Genomic DNA, 23,622 nt, shown 5'->3' with positions numbered 1-23,622 from the left:
CATTTGATGATTGCTTTAAAATCTCACTTCATTTTTCTTGTAATTGTGGGACACAAAGAAAAGTTATTCACAGGGTATTTTTTCAAGTTGTGTAGAACTCTGAGTCTAATTCAGAAGACTAAAACCTAGTTATTAATTATAATAATCATAACGAATACTTGTGTAAACTTTTATAAATGCCAGGGCTTCTTCAAGTCTTTTGCACTTATTAAATGATTTAATTCATGGAACAACCCAAAGCATTGGAACAACAGCTTGGATCACTTTTGGCTGAGAGAATGGAGTAAATTGCATCAGGTCAAACTGTGGAGCACAGCCCCTGCAGTTCCATCCATCTGCAGAGGACTGTACTCCTTACCTATGACATTGCACAGATGCTAAATGTCATGGACAATGTCCAGTCCCATCAAGATGGCAATAGGAGAGACAGGTTGGGTGGACCTCATGGTGAACCAAGAGACATGGGGGTGCAGTATCCAACGAAGCGCTTGCACGGAGATAGATCTAGGAGCAGACCTGAGCGTGACCGAGCCCTCTTAAAGTCACTCTCCAGAGCCTCCCTCTCCTCACTAGTCCTGGCCTCAGTGAAAGGGAAGAGTGGGAAAGAGTGATCACCAACAAGGGGATGCAATAACTCTATTACATACTATTTTGCTAAGCAATGCACTATAACCCTGGAAAGTACAAAGAGCAAAATATAACCATAATTATAATCATTTAATCCCAACAAATAAGTAATCAGTCTAAACTTGATAGGTAATAATGTTATTGGTAGTCTCCCATTCATTTCTCACAAATGAGGAAGCAAAAATTAGAAAGTTTAAATGATTACTTAATATCACACAAATGATAAGTCATGGAAAAAGGATTCAAAGATTTAAAAAAAAAGTCACTAGCTTGCAATTACAAACATGTGCAGTTGGTCTATGATCCATCTTTCATGAGACTCAATATCCTTAATCTTAAAGAATGATGAGTTTAGAACAGTGATGAAGGAGTATGTTTGGAGGACCCACAAAGACAACGGAGGGTGCCCATAGCACACAGGGTTAAACCAGACGCAGACATCTTTTTTCCTGCAGCCACAGACATACAGACTACAGGTAGTGAACACATTCCTGGCTATCCCTGTTTTCCCAGGGTCGACTGCCCTTAATGTTTTTTTATTCGAATCAGTGTTCTCAAGTTAATTTTTCTGAATAAAACCGTCTTATGTTTTCCACTTAGAAGCCTTCTAAAAGATATTCTCACGAGCACAATACCAGTTCTAACAATTAAAAAAAAATCTAGTAATTTGAACTGAGTAATAGGAACATTTATGCTCAAGATCAACAAGTGTGGACAGAGGAATGAAGGCCTGAAATAGGCAGCTGAAAATATATGTGAAAAGACACTTTATGAAAAAGTGCTACTGAACAGAAAAATGCATGAAGTACAGCCGGATTGTCAAAAAGTGTAGTTAATTAAGTGTAGGGTCATATGGCAAAGCTCTGAGTCTGTCTCCACAGTAGCCAACGTTCCAGAGCCTCTGCTGAATGGGATATAGTTTGTTTTTCCTGCGTTGTTTCCAGAAAGTATAATGGAATGGCCCTAAAGGAAAAATTCAGGGGAGCTTTTACGGTGATCATCCCCAGGACTTCACCAGGAGCAGTGGGACACATACAAATAGTAACACCCTTAAATTTGTAACAGTTGCCATGATCACAAGAGCCCATCTAGACACTTAGACAATGTGAACAACAATCAATGTCAAGGAAGGTAAATTGAAAAGCACATGTTAAATTTCTTCCTCCACAGATAAAAAGCCAGGAAAAATGACCTGAAGAAAAATCTAACCAAATTTACGGAATTTGTTCTCTTAGATTTTGTCGACGTCCCCATCTCCAGTGGTTCTACTTGGATTGTTCGTAGTTGTCTGTAGCCTTATGCTAATGAACAACGGCACCCCGTTTCTAAAAAAAGAACTGGACCCTGTTCTCCAGATTACCATGTAGTTTTGTTTTTTTCTTAAAAGTTTTTCCTTATAAAATCTTTAAAAAAAATTTTTAAAAAGTTTTTCGGTGTTGGAAATCTGCTATGTATCCTTTACCCTCCCAGAAGGTTCTTGAATCTTGGGACCCAAATAGAACAGTTTTCAGTTTAGTCATACAACTGTTTGAGCCCAAGTACTTCCATCTATAATGTACCATGAGAACATCAACATTTAATTCAAGATTATTTTAGACTAAATGAGAGATCTTATTGCATGCCCTTGACCAACACAATGGTAGTTTAGATAAAATCAGTTTGTCCTTTGTTTTCCCAGATATTATTAAATGGTATTATAAAATTGCCTTTCTTGTTTAAATTTCTATATTGCCCACCTATATTTCAATACATGAGCAAATTATGGAGTCTCTGTACGTCTTGTTAATTACTCATGGGCATACAATTGCTCACTCTCTAGCTAAAATATATATTCTCTGCCTTTGGTATTTCTGGAAACTAAAAATGATGTTTTTTAAAATACTTTATGGTATTCCATTATGATTTTCATGTTTTTCATCTCTGACATATTATTAAAATAAAAATCGTTAAATGAAAATGGCCCGTGGCAGGTAGCAAGTCACTCGAGGATACATTTATTAGGCAGAGTTTCAGATATCGTATCATTAATGTAATTCCTTCAATAGTGTCGTTATCACTTAAATAAGCAATAGGTCAAAAAACACTTATCAAACATTTACTGAATCTTTGAATAAGATAAATAAAATGTCTTGCATTATAATACCTGATGACCATGTTGTTTGTTTTACTTGGATAAATAAATGAAACCAGATATTTCCAGATAAATGCGCGCACGAACGGTAACAGCTACAGCTGTGCCATGTGGAAGGGAAGGCATGCCTTGTACTTACAGAAGGTTTCATGGAAGAAGTGAGAATTACAGAATACATATATATATAATTTGAAATTTGGTGGTAACATACCACTGAGAAACTGTGATGTGAAAGTTTCTGCCTCAGGATTCTGTTTGTTAATATGAAGGAAAAAATGGACTAATTTGGTCTGCACACAAACACACAAAAATTGAAAATTCATAATTCTAGAACACATCGCTTTCATTCAAATCCAAACCTAGTATTAAATATGTTGATATATTGAGAATACAGCATGTGTTCTCCATTAGACCGCAGTTGTGTTTTCTGAGCCCAGGATATAAAAAGCTGGAAATTAATAAACCATAGAAATTTTATGTGCTAATTCCCCCAAATCCTTTTAGTCCATTAGAAATTAGAAGACAAATTAGAAAAGTATCCTCAAAAGATAAATGGCTAATTTCACTATTTTCACAAATGGAAAAAAACCCAGCAGAAACAAATCTCACTTCAATGACGGAATTCATTCTTCTGGGATTTTCTGATTATCCTAATCTTCAAACGTTTCTTTTTGTAGTATTCTTCTTTGTCTATGTGATAATTCTGATGGGAAATGGCATTATTGTTCTCATAACCAGGGTTGACCAGGCTCTCCAGACCCCCATGTATTTTTTCCTTAGTAATTTTTCCTTCTTGGAAATCTGTTTTGTATCTGTCACTCTTCCCAGAATGCTCACAAATCTTTGGACTCAGAAAAGAAATATCTCTTTGTTTGCCTGTGCAGCACAAATGAATTTTGTCCTTATGCTCGGAAACATAGAGTGCCTCCTTCTGACGGTGATGGCCTATGACCGCTACGTGGCCATTTGTAACCCTCTGCATTACCCGCTAGTCCTGAACCACAAGGTCTGTGTCCGGCTGGTGGCGGCCTGCTGGATCACTGGGGTTCCAGTCGAGATAGGGCAGACGTGCCAGATTTTCTCTCTGCCATTTTGTGGGTCTAACCAAATCAATCACTTCTTCTGTGACATCCCCCCACTACTCAAGCTGGCCTGTGGGGACACTTTCCTGAATGAGATGTTAGTCTTTACAGTTGCTGTGCTCTTTGTTACGATCCCTTTCCTGTTGATACTTGGATCCTACAGTAAAATCATCTCCACCATCCTGAGGTTGCCGTCAGCAACAGGACGAACCAAAGCTTTCTCCACCTGCTCATCTCATGTCACGGTTGTGGCCATGTTCTTTGGATCTGGAATCATCACATATTTACGACCCAAATCTAAACATTCTTCCAGAACAGACAAGTTTCTCTCCCTTTTCTATACCATTGTTACCCCAATGTTTAATCCCATGATATACACTCTGAGAAATAAGGATGCCATGATAGCCTTGAGAAAATTGTTGCCGTAATATTTAACATATTAGCTGCTGGTGTGAACTCATTGTCAGTTTTCTTATTTAATTTTGCCATTGTGCAATCAAAAATTAATATTTAGTTTGTTTTCCTAGCTCACTATACATAGATTACCTCCACTCATTGCTGAACTTGTTTTGTGCTGGACTCTGATATCAAGATTATATCCACAGGGTTCTAGGGTTTTTAGTTTCCTAAATTAAATTAAGAACTTAAGAAACTAAGTATCCAGCCAATCTCATATTCAGGGCACCACTCTACTTCTCCCTCAAAGTTACTAGTGATGGGTACTTTTTCTGAAAAATATAATATCTCTTATCTAGTAATGGATGTCATATACTTTTTGCCCACCTAAAAACTACAGCCATTTTTTTAAAATTATAGCAAATAGGCTTTATTTCAGGAACTTGCAATTAAAGGATGGTATAGTGAATGTTTTTGATACTTTCCCCTTTATGTAACAGTCTTTTTCTTCTTCTCATAAAATTATTAGATTGTAAATATGGTAAGCTTCTGGAGAATATTTGTTAAATATCTATATGCTTATACTTTAAGGCATTTTACCATTCATCAAACTGAATTTTCCTTGTTATGATTTAGAGAACACCTAAGGAAAGCCTAAAACAAACAAAAACCCTCTGATGATTGGTACTTACGAATTGATAGTATGGCAATGAATCTTTTACCCTCTGCTTTTTTTTCTACATGTCAGTCTGCTTTTCTCTTTGACATGCTTTTTCTATATAGCTGAATCATGACCAGTGACATTTCGATAATTTTTTACCTTATATTTTACTAATACAAAAAATAGTGCTTTTCAGAGAAACAATATGTATGGGATCGAACTATTTTGTTCCCAAAAGGATTCAGCCGTTCTTTAAGATTACTTGACTCATTTTTTTGTAATTCTTTTGGTGGAGTATATAGTTGAGATTAGTATAGAAGCACTTCAGATATTTACCGCATTATTTTGCCAAGTCCTTCTGGATGAAAGGAGGATAACTGAGAAGAGAGAATCATTATACTAAACAAACAAAAGTTACCATAAAGAAGCGAAAGTCTTATATTTCTTTAGATGTTTCCCATTAAAATACAGAAAACCCATTTGGATCTATTTTCAATCAAACTTGGCTGGAAAATAATGCAGTCTGTGGGGCGCCTGGGTGGCATGGCGATTAAGCGTCTGCCTTCGGCTCAGGGCGTGATCCTGGCGTCCTGGGATCGAGCCCCACATCAGGCTCCTCCGCTAGGAGCCTGCTTCTTCCTCTCCCACTCCCCCTGCTTGTGTTCCCTCTCTCACTGGCTGTCTCTATCTCTGTCAAATAAATAATAAAATCTTTAAAAAAAATTAAAAAAAAATAATGCAGTCTGTATACAGTTTGTTGTTTTAAATTTATTGTTTTAAAGCTTGTATCCTTTTTTTAATATATGTTTAAACAATAGCCATAATTTATACATCCATTAGTTCTCTCGTTTAAAGACGTATCATAGCATCAATAAAGATCTAAAAACACAGAACGATTAAGGCACTCATCTCAGAGAACAGGATGTTCAGACAGCAACTGTGACTACAACATATTACCCACGTAGAGAAATAATGGAAGAAAAGGTAAGAATGTTGATTTTGTAACCATTTTGAAGTGCCTCGTTTCAGTTTCTTATTGTTGCATAACAAATCCACCCCAAGTTTGTAGCTTAGAACAACATCACCTTATTGTACTTCATAAGTGTGTGGGTCAGGAATTGGGGCGGGGCCCACTGAGTGATTATTCTCCTTCATGTGACCCTGACTGTGGTCACTAAGGAGTGCTCAGATGGTAACTGGTCTGATCTGCAATGTCTGAAATAGTTTTGTATTACAGTGTATTACCATGTATTGCCATATGATACAGTTACAACGATGGATTTCAAAGAAAAAAGAATCTAGTTCTTATGTAACTTATGTATACATGGGGAGAAATAGTTAAATACTTAGGTAAATATATTAGTAAGAGAGGAGCCTGGGTGGCTCAGTCAGTTGAGAGCATCTATCTCTTGGTTTCAGCTCAGGTCATGATCTCATGGGTTGTGAGATTGAACCCTGCTTAGGGCTCCATGCTTGGTGGAGAGTTTGCCTGGGGATTCTCTCCCTCTGTCCTTCCCCTCACTTGTGTTCTCTCTCTCTCTCTCTCGAAAATAAATAAATAAATCTTTAAAAAATGCATTAATAAGATAGTCTAAAATTATGAAGTAAATCACATACAGTAGGGGCACCTGGGTGGCTCAGTAGGGTAAGCGTCTGCCTTCAGCTCAGGTCATGATCTCAGAGTCCTGGGATCGAGCCTCGCATCAGGCTCCCTGCTTAGCGGGAGTCTGCTTCTCCTTCTCCCTGCCACTCCCCCTGCTTGTGCTCGTTCATTCTCCCTCTCTGTCGAGTAAATAAATAAAATATTAAAAAAAAAATCATGTATGGTGAAGTGATTGAGAGTGCATTTGTAATAAAACACTTCTTACTTTAGTTTGGGTATTCAGAGGTTAAAGAATATTTTCCATCAGGACTGGCACTAAAGTATCGTTTTTATCTCACCAATAGGACTCACCTAGAGAAAAGAATCTTACATATTATTTTTTTAAAGATTTTATTTATTTATTTGACAGAGAGAGAGACAGCCAGCGAAAGAGGGAACACAGGCGGGGGAGTGGGAGAGGAAGAAGCAGGCTCCTGGCGGAGCAGGGAGCCCGATGTGGGGCTTGATCCCAGGACCTTGGGATCACGCCCTGAGCTGAAAGCAGACGCTTAACGACTGAGTCACCCAGGCACCCCAGAATCTTACATATTATTAAGTTAAAAATGATAATTAAGTGCAGACAATGAAGAAATGATAAGAATGAGGAGAGGAAGGGTCCCACATTCACTAGTTCATGTAAGTACGGCTCATATACATGGCCATAAGACATGTGTTGGAATACGAGCTGATGAACAAAATTGTGTGAAGAAATACTGAAATGTGTCTTTCTGCAATTGGGACCAAAAAAAAGTATCTTTTTCCTTACAGTTTGCGTTCATCATTTTCCTGGTGATACTACATTCTACAGTGAAAAAGAAATAATATGAGAATTGGAAAGATACCTGTTAAACTAATTATTGGCAAATTATATAGATGTAGATATAGAAATGTTCCAGAACACTGAAATTATTAGAGTTAATAAATTAATTCAACATATGTGCTGAACCCATAATTAATAAACAAAATCAACTTATTTCCATATAGAGGAAGCAAACATAAGTTAACATTAAAACACTATATAAATGGGATCAAATATATCATATACTTAAGAGTAATCTAATAAGAAAATATGCAGGAAGTCTTCCCAATAAACTATAAGATAATTTGAGGGAAGCTTTAGAGAAATAAGTAAATGGATTGCAATGACATGTTCATGGATTAAAACTCAATATTGAAAAGATGTTAGTTTTCCTCAATATGAACTACAAACTCAATAAAATATAATAAAATCCCATCTGTGTGTGTGTGTGTGTGTGTGTGTGTGTGTGTGTGAGGTGTATGTGTGTAACTTATCAAGCTGATTCTAAAACTGTTGTGGAAATGAAGATAGCCAGCAATAGGCAAACCACTGCTGAAGAAAAGTAAAGTGGGGGCACCTACTCTATTGGGCATCATGACTCATTATAAAACTGAGAATTCCAACACTAAGAATGAATTCAACAATAGATAAAGAGACCAGTGGCACATAATAGAGAGCCCAACACACTCAGCCCATGGACCCACTTGAATATGTAATAATTGCAGAATAATGTAGAAAAGATGAGATTTTTACAAATTGCACTAATGTAAGTAGAAATGAATCTATTTTAAAAAGTCAACCCATACTTCAGACTATTTACAAAAAAAAAAAAAAGTCCAGGTAGTTTGTCAAGCTGAATATGAAATGCAAAATAATAAAGCTTTAAAGAAAATAGGACTACCCTACGACCCAGCAATTGCACAATTAGGTATTTATCCAAAAGATACAAAAATACTGATTCGAAGGGGCACATGCGCTCCTATATTTATTGCAGTGTTATTTACAATAACCAAATTATGGAAAGAGCCCAAATGTCCATCGACTGATGATTGGATAAAGAAGATGTGGTATAAATCTACAATGGGATACTACTCAGCCATCAAAAAGACTGAAATCATGCCATTTGTAATGACATGGATAGAGCTAGAGTGTATTAAGCTGAGGGAAATAAGTCAGTCAGAGAAAGACAAATACCATATGATCTCACCAATAGGTGGAATTTAAGAAACAAAACAAATAAACAAAGGAAAGAGAGAGAGAGAGAAAATAAGAAACAGACTTTTAACTAATAAAGAACAAATTGATGATTACCAGAGGGGAGGTAGGTGGGAGGTTGGGTGAAATAGGGGATTGGGATGAAAGAGTATACTTATCATGATGAAAACAAAATAAAATGATAAAAGAAAAATGAGAAAATAGGTCATAGAAAATATGCAAAAGATGTGAAGCCATGGAAACTCGCATCTGATACTAACATGTGAACTGTTACTCTATTTAGAGTCTGCTTTCATCCAGAGAATCCTACTCTTAGGTATGTATCCAGCAGAACTGCATACACATGGGTGCTGGGGACCCCCTAAGAATGTTTATTTTAGCATCCTTCATAATAGCAAACACTTATCAAATCAAAATTGTAACGTAACTGTAAATTTCACACAAAGGAAAAGCAGAGATCTAGCAAAATGAACAAAACACAGTTATATACAACCTGAATGAAGTATATCAGTGAGCAAAATAAACCGTAAATGTACTGTATATGTCCTTTTAGGTAATGTTATTTGGGGATGCCTACTGATTTAATGGCCCCCGCTGGGAAGAGGAATGAATGAGGCAGTTACATCCTTCATATTTTTCTGTAGCTGACTTGAGCAGTGGTTACAAGGATGTTTGCTTTATATGGATTCACTGGCTGATAATTCATAAATTCTTCTGCAGCACATAGGATTTAAATCAAACACAACTATGCTTTAAATAGATAGAAGAAAGGCATCAAAATGCTCACACATAAGAGAGTTTTGCCGTTTTAGTTTTTCCCCCATTGTCTTCATTTTCTTTAATGAACACATCTTGTTGGTAATGAAAACAAAAACCTAATGCTCTTTATTCTTTTAACGTCATGCTTTTATTTTGTCCTGAAATCAAGCCAGTAAAATCAATTGCTCTTTTCCTCAAAAGTCATATTAACCAAGCAAAAATCTCATGATCTAACACTGGTGATACCACTTAATTGTGTTGGATAAAGGAATCAAATGTGTTTAACTGACATACTTAAACCCAAGTCACCTAGAATTTCCAATATTTAAAACAAACAAGAAATTAACTTCCATTTCTGGTTGTGATGCACATGGTTACAGCAAACCAATTTTCCTCCTGAAACCAATAGACAAATTTCCAATTTGAGTTTCTTCTCATATGGTTAAAGGATGATTTCCGTCCATTATCTGTAATCTGTTTCTCTATCTAGTCAGCCCTTTTCTTTTCTTTCTTTTCTTTGTGCTTTTCTTTTCTTTTCTTTTCTCTTCTTTTCTTTTCATGTTTCTTACTTTTTGATATCTGAAATACCGAAAACGTGACTAACTGATATGTTTTTAGTCAATATAGTAAATAATAAAAGAGGAAAACTTTGTTCTGAGTCAAGATTGAAACAAATAAAAATCATTTATTTTTGTCTCGATGATATTTTAAGAAGAGATTTACATTAAAACAATCCAACTAATACAATCATAAACTCTTAGGGAATCCAAGGAGCATTTATTAAAAGAAAATAAAATATTTTATGAAGTTAAAGATGTATAAAATAGTGAAAGTGAGTCTTCAGTTAAGTACTGCTTTTAAAATAAATATCAGGATTTAAGTAGCTAATTTATATAATATGCAACCGTGGCCGAAGATCAGGTACAGATTTGATAGTGACTAGTATCTACTGATTAAGAATATTGTCACACATTCTCTTAATCATTTGGGTTTTTTCAGGTAATTGATGCTTGAATTTAAAAGAAAAAATATTAGGTCATTAAATTTTATTTTCTTAGATCGATAAGTACTTAAGTATTCAAAAGAAAGAATAGTCATATAAATAACTTTGTGATGGCATTCAGGAAAAGTTTGCTCTTTCTACCTGGTCTTCCTGTGGAGAAAAAACACACAAATCTTATCTATTTCATGTCATATGTTGATAATTTGATCACCAAAAGTGGGTTTGTGCAATTAGAAATTACATTTTATTAAACACCAGTCATCGTTTTATTTAATTAATGAGTGAAATTATTTATATTAAATCCTACCACTCCTAAAAGTGATACATAAAGACTAGATTCTTTTGAATATCAATTTTTCCCTTTTAAAAGCAACGATTTAAATTAGATAGACTTTTACTTTAATTCATTTCACAAACAAACTGAGCATTGTATTGGGCGAAAATATTCTTCATGCCTATTTTTGACCAAGAATTTGTATTCAGAATACATAAAGAGTACTTGCCATCCAATAATAGTAACAATGAAGAAAAAAAGAACAAATGGACTAAATGAACAATTCATCAAAAAAGTATGCAAATAGGCAATAAGAACATAAAAATATGCATATATTTAGCCATTACAGAAATGCAAATCAAGACCATAATGGAATACCACAATCCCTCCATTAGCATGGCAAAAAGTGAAAACTTAATGGTGCCAAGTGCTGGCAAAGGTGTCAAGCTATTATTACTCCTACACACTGCTGGTGGAAATGTAAAATGTCACAAACACTCTGGAAGACATTTTGACAGTTTCTTAAAAGACTGAATGTTATACCTACAACCCAACCCAAACATTGCACCCTTATATATTTACCCAAAAGAAATGAAAATATACAACAGTAACTCTATAATAGAAGTAACTAAAATCCCATCACCAGATGAATGAGCAAACACATTACAGCATATGTACCCAATGGAGTTCAATTTCTCAGTGACAACAAATGAGCTATTGATATATACAACATAGATGATTCTTAGAGTCCTTGCACTGAGCAAAGACTCCAGGATAAAATAGGACATCCTAATTGATTATGAATGATCTAAAGCTACCGAAATCTGATCTGTGATTTCCTGGGGTTAGGCATAGAAGGGAAATAGATCGTGAGGCTGTACAATGGAATGTTTCAAGATGATGTGAATATTCTTATCTTGATTGTGGTGATAGTTTCACAAGTGTATGTACTTGTCAGATTTCATCAAATTTTAAATTTCATTGAATGTATTTTAAAGGTCGTACTTTATTTTTTGTAAACTATGTTTCAATAATGTTGCTAATTTGAGAATAAAAATAATATGACATTGCATTAAACATAAGTATATCTTTAAAAAATACGAAAATATAAATATGCATCACAAATAATTACTGTTAGGTAAATGCCACGTTAAAACTTCCATCTAAAGGTTTACAGGCTACAACACACTGCTAGTGACCAAAAACGAGCACTGTGGCAGAGTCTGGCTTGATGCTCTCCAGATATATTTCCAGTTCTTTGACATACAGTAAACAACATTGTCTAGCCTTTTCATATTAACATTAGACCATGTGATTCGTTTCTACAATAGCACAAGATAGAAGTGATGTGTCTATTCTGTGTTGAAGTTCCTAAGACTGCCTTTTTTTTCATTATTATTTTTTTTTTGGTATTTTCAATACTACCTTTTTTTATAATAATATTTTTTATTATATTATGTTAGTCACCATACAATCACATCCCTAGTTTTTGATGTAAAGTTCCATGATTCATTACTTGCGTATAACATCCAGTGCACCATGCAATACGTGCCCTCCTTAATACCCATCACCAGCCTATCCCATTCCCCCACCTCCCTCCCCTCTGAAGCCCTCAGTTTGTTTCCCAGAGTCCATAGTCTCTCATGATTCATGCCCCCTTCTGATTACCCCCCCCTTTCTTCTTCCCTTTCTTCTCCTACCAATCTTCCTACTTCTTATGTTCCATAAATGAGTTTCCTTATTTTCTATCTTTAATCCTCAGCTGTCTGAATACTGAAGGTCCAGTAGGGAACTACAAAGATGAACAAACTAGGGGAAAATGGGATTATTAGATGAAAGAAACCATAGTTTCTTAATTACTGATTGCAAAATTGTACTGTAGTAAGGTTGAAAGATGCTTCTTTATTTTCTTAAGTCACTGATATATCTAAGACATTGTTCCAGTTTTTAAATTAATTTTTTTTTGGTGATGGTGATACTTGATTGAATAAAGAAACACTAAATTTTCTGTCTTAAGGATAGGAGAGGGATTATATCAGTCTATTCCTATGGGGGATGGACATTCAATATGTCCCAGCCTGTAAGTCACTGACATCTTATTTGAGGCAAATCATGAATGAAGTTCCCATTTGTGTATAAACATGAAGGAAGTCCTGCAGCAATATCAAATCAGTCACAATAAAGACTACAGAAGGCCAGTGTAGAGGAAGCATGCTATAGTGAAGAGAAGCAGGCTTAAAATACAGAAAGGAAAGGCAGTTTTGGAAACATACTATCTGGACAAATAGAAATGCATTTTCACAAATGGAAGCACACAATTTTCACAAATAGTCAAAGAACCCCAAAAAGGAAGAAACAAATGTAATTGCAAGTAGAAGTAGATATTAGGTTTGCAACTTTATGCATGACCATTTTATCTCCGTACTTATCTAGAAATTGCTGAAATAGGAAAACAGTTTTGACAGGAAAGCTTCTTTTCCCCCCTTCTCTCTCTATCTTAAATAATTTTTTTTTAAAAAATGCTTATTTTTGAGGTAGTTTACATTTTGAATCAGCTAAATACTTTCCCTGATGCCTGGGTAGATGCCATAACATAAAACCATGTAGATTTTTGTCAGCAGACATGACATGGTTCAATTTCCACAAAATTTAATCTAGGAAAAGCGCTCTCTACTTCTGAAAAACAGATCTCACCCCCTAATATATTTATGAAACAAGCATACCATCTTCATGTGATAAAACATGTGAGATGTTTGTCTAAGGTTGTGGATGACCTAGCTCTGAATGAATTACAGAATGAAAGTAAGAAAGCAAATCTGCACCAATTTATTAAGGATCTGAAAACCAATAGATAGAAAGATTTTTTAAACTTTTTTTCCTGAAAGTAATACCAGACAATGAAGTGGAATTTCTGCACCTAGGGACTCACCCCATAGTGGGGGAGCTTTATGCCAAGAAGGACCTGAAGAGAAGGACAGGTCATCCACAGAGAAAGTTTCACAAAATAAACTCAAATGATTGCTCAACAGAAGCCGTCTCCTGGAAATCAAAATGATACACGAGAGAAGATGTCCCCCAGGATGGGTGGGAGTACTTCCTATTTAAAAGCAGCTAAAGTTTGAAGACAGCAAAAGAACTGTAGAATTATGGTGAATTATTGATGCAAAAGAAGAACTTAAAAGGTTTACGGGTTACAAAACACCTACACTCACATAGGTAGCTTCATGCAAATCCATAAAGGTAAGCTATAACTGTGCCACTAGACTATTTTATTTAAGGATACTTCTAAATTTGAGGCTTAGGAGACAAAGAACAAAATAGAAAAGCATAAAATCTAGAGGTCTTTATCTGAAAATGAGTTAACTACTCTTGGGGAGGAAATATTTTTCTCTATCCCTCATGATTCTTCTGGCTGGTCTAAGAGAAACTGACATGAGACCGATTAAGAGGAGAAAAAAAAAATTAATTTTGTATGCACAGAAGCCCAGTTAAAAAAAAAAAAGAGAGAGAGAGACCTAAAGAAGTGATCATGTTGCTTTTATGCATTTTAGACAAAGGAATTCCAAACAGAATTTGGGCCTGGGTAGTAAATTAGTAAAAGTAACAAGGTTTGCTTAAATTGGTTTTTTCCGCCCTGAATTCCCTATCTCTAAAGATAAAAATGTCTCTCCACATCCTGCTACAGGTCCTTTCATATGGGAAATTAATTTCCTGCTTTTGGAGACAAAAGGAGGGGGTGTCAGAGTAGTCTTCTTACACTGACTCTTTCTTAAGTAACTTTAATACAAACTAATCATTATATCATTGTGGGATATTTTGGGGCAACCTGCCCTGCACTCTCCACTACTTAAATTAATCCATATAGTCCTTACCTTTCTTAATAATAAAGTCAAATTAGATACATATAAAATAACAACAATTATTATGTTTATAATAAAAATTATTCACTTAAGGTAATTTTGAAAACTAGTTCTAATGGAAATGGGAAAATATGAGAGAATTTGCTTTTACTTACTTACTTATTTATTTATTTATTTATTTATTTATTTATTTTTATTTTTTGTTCAGTTTTATTTATCAAAGTATTAAGGCAAAAACATCAGCTGACAGAGATATAAGGTGGAGATGGGAGGGGTGGATTTGATGAAGTAGGAAAACACATAATATTTGTTTTGGAAAGTTGGAGAACAAATATTAATAAAGTGTATGGAATTGTTAAGCAGTATTGACTTTGACAATTAGAGGACAATATTAAGTGAAGTAAGACAGTGTGTGTGTGTGTGTGTGTGTGTGTGTGTGTGTGTGTATTTCTCCCATTCTATGCTCCAACTCTTTGCATGCACAGAATAAATAATAATTATGTTTAATGAAAGTTGCACTTTAATAGGTTAAGTTTAAAAAAAAGGAATACAAAGAAAGGGAGTTGCATTTGGTTGCAATGGAATCTTACATAGGTAAGGAGCAATATATGGAAAAAGATTGCAATGAATGAGTCAGTTTTCTTGATTGGGTTGAAGGTTAATTGATATTTATCATGTATTGCACTGGGTGTGTTAATAGGCAATGTTATTGAACAGCATGTTGGGATTAATGTTTTCAAAATTTAGCAGACTTGATGGGAGAGGTACATAAAGTAGAAAAATAATATTGCATATATTTATTCCCTCAGGAACAAAGGATTGGTTTAAGAAATTGATTCTCATTGGAATATAAATGGGAAGATTTAAAACTCACTTTGAATAAGAACTAAACAGAATTTTAAGGGAAAATATTTGAATTGAAAGAAGATGGAATAAGCCAACCAACACAGAAAAAGAAAAAAAAAGATGAATCCAGACAAAAGCAACAGAAAAATAATTACACTTTTAATAGGGGTGAAATAACTACATATTATTCTTGTACAATATGCTGTAATTAACAATGCACACTTCTCATTATCTCTAGTATTATTACATGCAAGTATAAAACCTATATATTAGGATTTTATTTCTTGAATTGATTTTAACTGCACATCAGTTCATTTCTGAGGTTTCTCATATCATTTCCTAGAAACAGAGCAAGGTAATGGTGGAAATAATTTAAGACATTACAAAAATACATTTATGCATCTACTCCAGGTAACAGGAAAGAAAAATGTGGTTTAAAAATGTTAGTGAATTGGGGCATCTGGATGGCTCAGTTGGTTAAGCTTCTGACCCTTGATTTCGACTCTGGTCATGATCTCAGGGTCATGAGACTGAGCCATGTGTCAGGCTCCACTCTGGGTGTGGAGCTTGCTTGAGGTTCTCTCTCTCTCTCTGCTCTCCCCACCCCCCAATCCTGCTTGCAAGCTCTCTCTCTAAAAAAAAAAAAAAAAAAAAGTGAATTAACCATCTGAATTTACTGTATCTGCAGATGGAGAACAAATTAAAAACAGAAATTTTGAATATAACTACCATTGTGGAATTTGTTCTCTTGGGGTTTTCTGATATTCCCAATCTCCAATGGATCCTTTTTGGGGTATTTTTAGTCATCTACCTAACTATCCTGGTGTGCAATGGCATCATAATATTGGTAATAAAAGTCGACTCTGCTCTCCAGACCCCGATGTATTTTTTTCTTGGCAATTTTTCTTTCTTAGAAATCTGTTATGTAACAGTCACTCTCCCAAGAATGCTCATGGACCTATTGACCCAGAAAGGAAATATTTCTTTCTTTGCCTGTGCTGCACAAATGTGTTTTGTCCTTATGTTTGGAGGCTCAGAGTGTCTTCTCCTGACGGTGATGGCCTATGACCGCTACGTGGCCATTTGTAATCCTCTGCATTATGCTCTAGTCATGAACCACAAGGTCTGTGTCCAGCTGGTGACTGTGTCCTGGTTCAGTGCAGTTCCAGTTGTAATTGGGCAAACATGCCAGATTTTCTCCCTGCCCTTCTGTGGGTCTAACACAATTAATCATTTCTTCTGTGACATCCCCCCAGTACTCAAGCTTGCTTGTGGGGACACATTTGTGAATGAGATTGCAGTCTATGTAGTTGCAGTCATCTTCATCATGGTGCCATTTCTGTTGATTGTTGTGTCCTATGGCAAAATTATATCCAGCATTCTGAAATTGTCATCAGCCAAAGGGAGAGCTAAAGCCTTCTCCACCTGTTCTTCTCACCTGATAGTTGTAGTCTTATTCTATGGAACGGCTACCATCACTTATTTAAGACCCAAACCAAATCAATCTGAAGGAGTTGGGAAATTGATCTCTCTTTTCTACACCGTTTTGATCCCAACATTGAATCCCATTATATATACTCTGAGGAACAAAGACATCATGGCAGCACTGAGAAAGCTACTAACAAAGTTATTAACATGACTCAAATACTTGAAATTACAGAAAGAATTTGTTTATATGTTCATCATGTAGAGACAACGGAAAAAATGTCTTCTAGTTTTATTCCTCAATAATGATCATTAATGTCATCACAGCAACCTCACATTATTTTAAGGAACCTTAGTTTCATAGGATTAAGTTAAGGGCTTCTATATAATCGAAACCCAAATTATCTCAATTGCAACAATCTAATTTGAAGATCCATCTGTCCTCTACTGTGTACTGCTGAGCTAAGAGGTTGCCTGGGCAATACAATGATAGTTAACTCTGTGTGTCTTATAATCAAGGACTAAGACTATGTACTGTGATCATTTTTTTTTAACCTTCCTGTTCCTTCAGATATATTTGCTGCCATTCTTTGTATCTATGATTGAATTGAGCCAATGACAAAACCCAGCAGTAGCCAAGATGGTGGAAGCAGGAGAATCTTAATATTTTCTTTGCATTTGCCCTTCTTTCTATCTTTTATCACTGTCCATGTGGCTTTAAGACCACAAATCCTGAGAATTTCCCCTTTACTCTGGTGACATTGTTCCCTCTCCTTTTAGCTTCAGGTTTTGCTTTGATAATATCTATTTATTATTACAAATCTCTGGAATTGTCACTATAAACTAACCAAATGAATGTGTAGCACATTGAAATGTTGGTCCCTCTAAAATAAATGTCTGTTTAGAATCTGCAAATGTGCCTTATTTGGAAAAAAAGAAAAAGGACTTTGTGGATGTAATCAAATCAAGGAAATGAGAGCATCATGATTTAAGGTGGACACTATATCCCATGACCCCTGTCCTTATGAGACAGAAAGGTAAAGGAAGTTTAAATAATAGAGTCACAGAGATGAACGTCATGTGAAGGTGGAGACAGAAATGGGAGTGATGCAACCAAAAACAGATCAAGAGTCACCAAGAGCTGGAAGAAACAAAGAATGAGTCTCCCTTAGATCTTTTAGAGGGAATGAGGAGAGACTGCCAACACTGTGATTTTGGACTCTGGATCCTAGAACTGTGAGAGATTCAATTTTTGTTTTATTAAGCCACTCAATTTGTGGTATTTTGTTACAGTAGATACAGGAAAGTAATGCACTATGTAAACAGTCTTTTCATTGAAGTGCTTCTATTTGAATCCTCTAGAATAAATTCTGTATCCTTTTTGAAGAATAATTTGGCATTCTTTTTCTTTTGAATGAAAAATCAAAATACTTATCCTTTTATTTTAAAAACTGTATCAATGAAAACTCATCTTGCAGAAATAATATTTTCTGAGAATAATTATTACCTGTGTGTTTAAGAATTTTTATTAAATGTGCTTGTTCAAGAGTGTTTATCGAAGGTTTTTTTGTACTGCAAAAGAAAACAAGAAGGAAAGGGAAGGTGCTCTCAGTTGAAACATATTAAGACAGTGGAGCACATCTACACCATATAATACAATACAGCCCTCCAAGTCAATGTTTTAGAGCCCCTTCACTGAAGAAATTCCAAGCTTTCCTGACATGTGAGAAAGTAAATGTATGTATAAAACATAACCATTTTTGTAAAACAAAGAAGGTTAACATTCCATAATCTCATACAACTTTTTTTATTTTTTTAAGATTTTATTCATTTATTTGTCAGAGAGAGAGAAAGCACACACAAGCAAGGGTGCGGCAGGGAGAGGGAGAAGCAGGCTCCCCGCTGAGCAAGGAGCCTGATGTGGGGCTCCATCCCAGGACCCTGGGATCATGACCTGAGCCAAAGGCAGATGCTTAACCCACTGATCTACCCAGGCATCCCTCTCATATAACATTTTACACGCGCAAGTTAGTAGTGGGTATTGTACATATTGGCCCGTTTTGTATCTGGGAGGACATGGATTTGAAGAGAATATTGACTTCCTGACAGTGGCAGGATTCCTGTGATTTCTGGTATTTTTATTATAGTTTTATTTGTAGTTTGGATTTATTACAAAGAAAATGTAATATGTAAATTACAAGAAATAATAACTTTGTATTCAGTAAACATAAAACTCATAGCAAAGAAAATTCTTTTTTTTTAAGATTTTATTTATTTATTTATTTATTTATTTATTTATTTATTTATTTATTTGACAGAGAGAGAGAGAGACAGAGAGCACAAGCAGGGAGAATAGCAGAGGGAGAAGCAGACTCGCCGCTGAGCAGGGAGCCCAAACCGGGGTCCCCGGACTCCATGATCATGACCTGAGCTGAAGACAGATGCTTAACCAACTGAGCCATGCAGGGGCCCACAAAGAAAATTCTTATATTACTCCTTTTTTTAATGCTACTGAAGTCTTGAAGAATATTTAGCATCTAGCAGAAAATTTTCGGTATCAGCCAAATCATATTTGATTTTTGAAAAAAAAAATCAACAGATTTTTTTTTAATGAACCTAAAGGAATTGGGATTAGAGTGATTTGTTTTAAAAATAACTAAATAACTAAAAGAATGTAAAAATAAAATTAACTAAAAGTCCTTTTACAATAGATACAAAGATGGACAAATTTAAGATTATAAAAGTAGACATAGTTAAAAATAAATGCCTGCCAGTTATCATTGAATGATGAAAATAAATAAGATAATCTTCAAATCAAAAGAAGAAGAAAAGAGAAAAATGTCAATGAGTATAGAATTAATTAAGGGATTCTCAGAATTTGACAAATCAGAAAGATAATATAGAATACAAAAATTATACAAATATTGAGAAATAGGATTTTTTTTGGAATTTGACAAATCAAATTAAAAAAATGAATGTGCGTGATTATCAGAGATTCTATAGATGGTAAACTTATAAATTGGGCATGTCTCACTTTCAGTACCAAAAAACGATACATAAAAATGCTCTTATGTACTTGGTGACAATAATATTCTGCAAATTGAAAAAATAAAAGAATAAAAAAAAGTAAAAACGTAAATACTTTCAAAAAAATCTAAAAATGTTGGAAATTAAATCTCTTATTAAATAAAGCTTATATGAAACAACAAATTAAGATAAATCTATTTAAATTTAATGACAATAAAATAAGTTAATTTTTTGAGATTTCACCATATTGATCCAATTAAGAAAATATATATCTCTGAATATGCCGAACATTAATCAAATATTTATATCAATGAAAAGTTATTATTAACCCTAAAAGAAAATAAACACAATTGCACTGTTTTCTCCAGTTTGATGATGGAAGGATTCATCACTCCACAGAATGTACACACACAAGGATTTTATTTAAAGGCAAATAATACATACCAGTTTCCACCATTTCCAACCCCCCAACCCTGGGCAAGCCTGGAACATGTGCAGAGGCCTGCTTTTGGAATCCCCCGAAGCCACAATGTGCCTCTGTGCATGTGCCCTTCCCTCTAACATAGACAAGCTTTAGAGTTCTGAGATAAGATCCAGAATTTCCCAGTTCCCTTTTCTCTCCATTTTGGAGACTGCCCACTTGCTTGAAATTAGATGAATCATGCAAGGAATCTAGGCTTTTAGAGAGTTCAGAGAGCAAGGGGAGTTGGGTCTGGGTCATGTAATGAAGTCATGATATAATTTATTGCAATAATAACGCAAAGAAAAAGGTAAAATATTTTCTTGAAATTTTTTGAAAATCAGTTGAAAATATATCTTATTTTCATTTAAAAACTTAGAAACTGAGGCAAGCTTGGGGAGTTTTGATTTGGAACCAGAGAGAGAGATATTAAAGGGAAAAAAAAGAAAAAAAAAGAACATGAGTCAAGCATTTCACTGCGAATTAGAACGTGCTATGGGAGTAAGTTCACAATCTCAGTTATATCCAACAAATAATTTTCACACAGATTGAGGAAGTAGACTGGAAAAAATAGCAGCCACTGTTGGTTTTTTTTTTTTTTTATTCCTCTGATATATTTTCTACTTAAAATATTTATTTTGAACACAGACTGGAGGTATAAACTGAAAAAGAACCCATATTTCTGATGACAATTAAAAAATAATTAGGGGTGCTTGGGTGGCACAGTCAGTTAGCCATCCAACTCTTAATTCCAGCTCAGGTCATGATCTCACGGTTGTGAGATGGAGCTCCACAGTGGGCTCCTTGCTCAGAGCAGAGTCTACTTGTCCCTCTCCCTCTGGTCCTCCTCTGCTCATGCGCGCACATGCTCTGTGCTCTCTCTCTCTCACTGAGATTTCCCCATAAGAGAAAGGAAGGAAGGAAGGAAGGAAGGAAGGAAGGAAGGAAGGAAGGAAGGAAGGAAGGAAGGAAGGAAGGAAAGGAGGGAGGGAGGGAGGGAGGGAGGGAGGGAGGGAGGGAGGAAGGAAGGAAGGAAGGAAGGAAGGAAGGAAGGAAGGAAGGAAGGAAGGAAGGGAAAGAAAGAAAGAAAGATATTAATTCCTCAAACTCCTCTAGTGGATAGAAAATGGTTTGAACTAAGAGCATAAATGACTAATTTCACTATTTTCACACACACACACACACACACACACACACACTCAACCAGAAGCTAATCTCACTTCAATGATGGAATTTGTTGTTTTGGGCTTTTCTTGTATTTCCAATCTGAATGTTTTCTTTTCTGCTATTTTTCTTGTCTATGTGATCATCTTTATGGGAAATGGCATCATTTTTCTCATAACCAGAGTTGACCAGGTTCTTTATTTTTTCCTTCCTGAAAATCTTTTATGTATTTGTCATTCTTTCTAGAATGCTCCTAACCTTTGGACTCAGAAAAGAAACATTTCATTTTCAGCTTGTGCTACAAAAATGTTTCTCTTTGTGCTTGGAAACATAGAATGCTTCCTTCTGACAGTGATGGCCTATGACCACTACATGGCCTTTGTCATGATCTGCCATGTCCTGTAGTTACGAACCACACCTCTGTATCCATCGGATGTTGACTGGCTCTTGGATCAGAAGAGTTCTAGTCAAAATAGGGTAGACATGCCAGATTTTCTCTCTGCCCTTTTGTGGGTCTAACCAAATCAGCTACTTCGTCCGTGACATTTCCCCACTCCTTGAGCTGGCCTATGGGGACACTTTCCTGGATGAGATGTTGGCTTTGACAGTCACTGTGCTCTTTGTTATGATCCCTTTTCTGTTGATACTTGGATCCTGCAGTAAAATTATTTCCATCATTCTGAAGTTGCCATTAGCAACAGGACCAGCCAAAGCTTTATCCACTTGCTCATCTCACATCATGGTTGTGGCTTTAGTCTGCAGATCTGAGATTGTTAGCATATTTATGGCCTAAATCCAAATATATATTTCAGAACAGACAAATTTATGTCTCTTTCTATACCACTGTCATTCTGAGGTTTAACCCCATGATATATACTCTGAAGATAAGGATTCATAATGGCCTTGAGAAAATGGCTACCTTAATGTTTCCTGCATTAGCCACTTTCATCACTTCACTCATCAAAGCATTTGAAAGTATTTGAACCTGCGTTAGCATTGGGAGTTTTCCTGCTGTAATATATGCTATTCAGAGAAGTTCCTTGTTCTTTCCTCTATGGCTGTCCAGTTGTCCTAAGAACATGTACTTTAAATGTTCCTATTTTGCCGGTTTGGCAGGGTATCTTTATTGAATGACAAATTCTCTTTTGTATTTGAGTATTTTTTCCTCACTATTCTATCTTATGGCATCAGAAGACTCCGTACCCTTGCTTAGTACTACACCGTGCTGAATATGAGGCTTTGAAGTCCTCAGCAGAGATGCTTCTTGGATGTGCCTCCTCAGTAGCTCCAGCCTGGCGGGCTTCTCACTCACTCACTGAGCTCTCATCTGTCTCCCTGTGCAATCTGTCACCATCCTCCTCACTGCCTTCCGTGATCCAGGCACATACTCTTGCAAGAACCTAAGCAGTTTTCCTAATCATTCTCTGCTACCACATTGCTGTAGGGGTTCCCTCTCTCAGGAATAGCTTCCCTTCCTAATCATAAACTCTTAGAAATCACTATTTACTAAATAACCGGAAAAAACACCTGATTTTTGACACGAGAAATTGATCTTAAGCCATGATTCTTAAGCAATCTGTTAAAAAAAATTGTCTTTCCTACAACTGAAACCTAGAATTCACAGACCATTTGCTCTGAGTCTTTCCCATGATCTCAACTGGATTTATTTCAGATTCTCATTTTATCCTCAGTAAAGCTTGAAAATATTCACACCTTAAAGATGTGAAATGAAATTGGGAGAAGACGGATATGCCTGCAAAAGAAAGGAAAAACTCCCCCTCTTCAGATTACCCTTGGGTTAAAACTTTAATTTTTTGAACCATGTGTAGTACCTTCGAACAGCTAAATCTCAGGTTGTGCAGGTGGCCATAAAGAAATGAATAGTATAAAAGTGTTGTATATAAAAATACCATGTGTCATCAGAACATTTAATACAATGGTTACACAGGACAGCCTCTAGTGATCAAGGAACATATCGTAGAGGAGAATGTAAGAAAAACAAATTCGACATCTCAATCTGATAGGGACAGAGGCTCCTAATGGGGCGTTTATAGTAGGTAAGACTCAGATGTGTGTCAATTTTGGATGTTCTCAGATAATAGTGTTCAGCACCCTCTTCCTGTCTAAGAAATAAGATGTACTAGTCCATGGAGGGGTTGAGAGAAAGTATTCTGGGAAGACTAAGAACTATGGGGAAAAAATAAAATACAACACATCAGAGATGCCATAGTGATGCTTCTAATTAGAAATG

General features: G+C 35.6%; 2 protein-coding genes and 1 pseudogene across 2 annotated transcripts; all 3 read left to right on the top strand.

Annotated features, from left to right (window-relative positions):
* Positions 1–3,320: 3,320 nt before the first annotated feature.
* On the top strand, positions 3,321–4,268 carry LOC123785253 (olfactory receptor 10AG1-like). The gene has a single exon (XM_045786974.2). The coding sequence runs from the start codon at positions 3,336–3,338 to the stop codon at positions 4,266–4,268; it is 933 nt and encodes a 310-aa protein (XP_045642930.1). The 5' UTR covers positions 3,321–3,335.
* An 11,700-nt stretch (positions 4,269–15,968) lies between these two features.
* On the top strand, positions 15,969–16,934 carry LOC123785252 (olfactory receptor 10AG1-like). Its single transcript, XM_045786973.2, has one exon. It carries the CDS (start codon positions 15,984–15,986, stop codon positions 16,932–16,934), a length of 951 nt encoding a protein of 316 aa, XP_045642929.2. The 5' UTR covers positions 15,969–15,983.
* Positions 16,935–21,407: 4,473 nt separating this feature from the next.
* On the top strand, positions 21,408–22,295 carry LOC123784947 (olfactory receptor 10AG1-like; annotated as a pseudogene).
* Positions 22,296–23,622: the final 1,327 nt, after the last annotated feature.

This window comes from Ursus americanus, chromosome 24 (genome assembly GCF_024610735.1).
Source record: "Ursus americanus isolate L20-20 chromosome 24, mUrsAme1.1.p, whole genome shotgun sequence".
Lineage (NCBI taxonomy): Eukaryota > Metazoa > Chordata > Mammalia > Carnivora > Ursidae > Ursus > Ursus americanus.
This window is presented reverse-complemented; position numbering and strand designations above follow the sequence as displayed.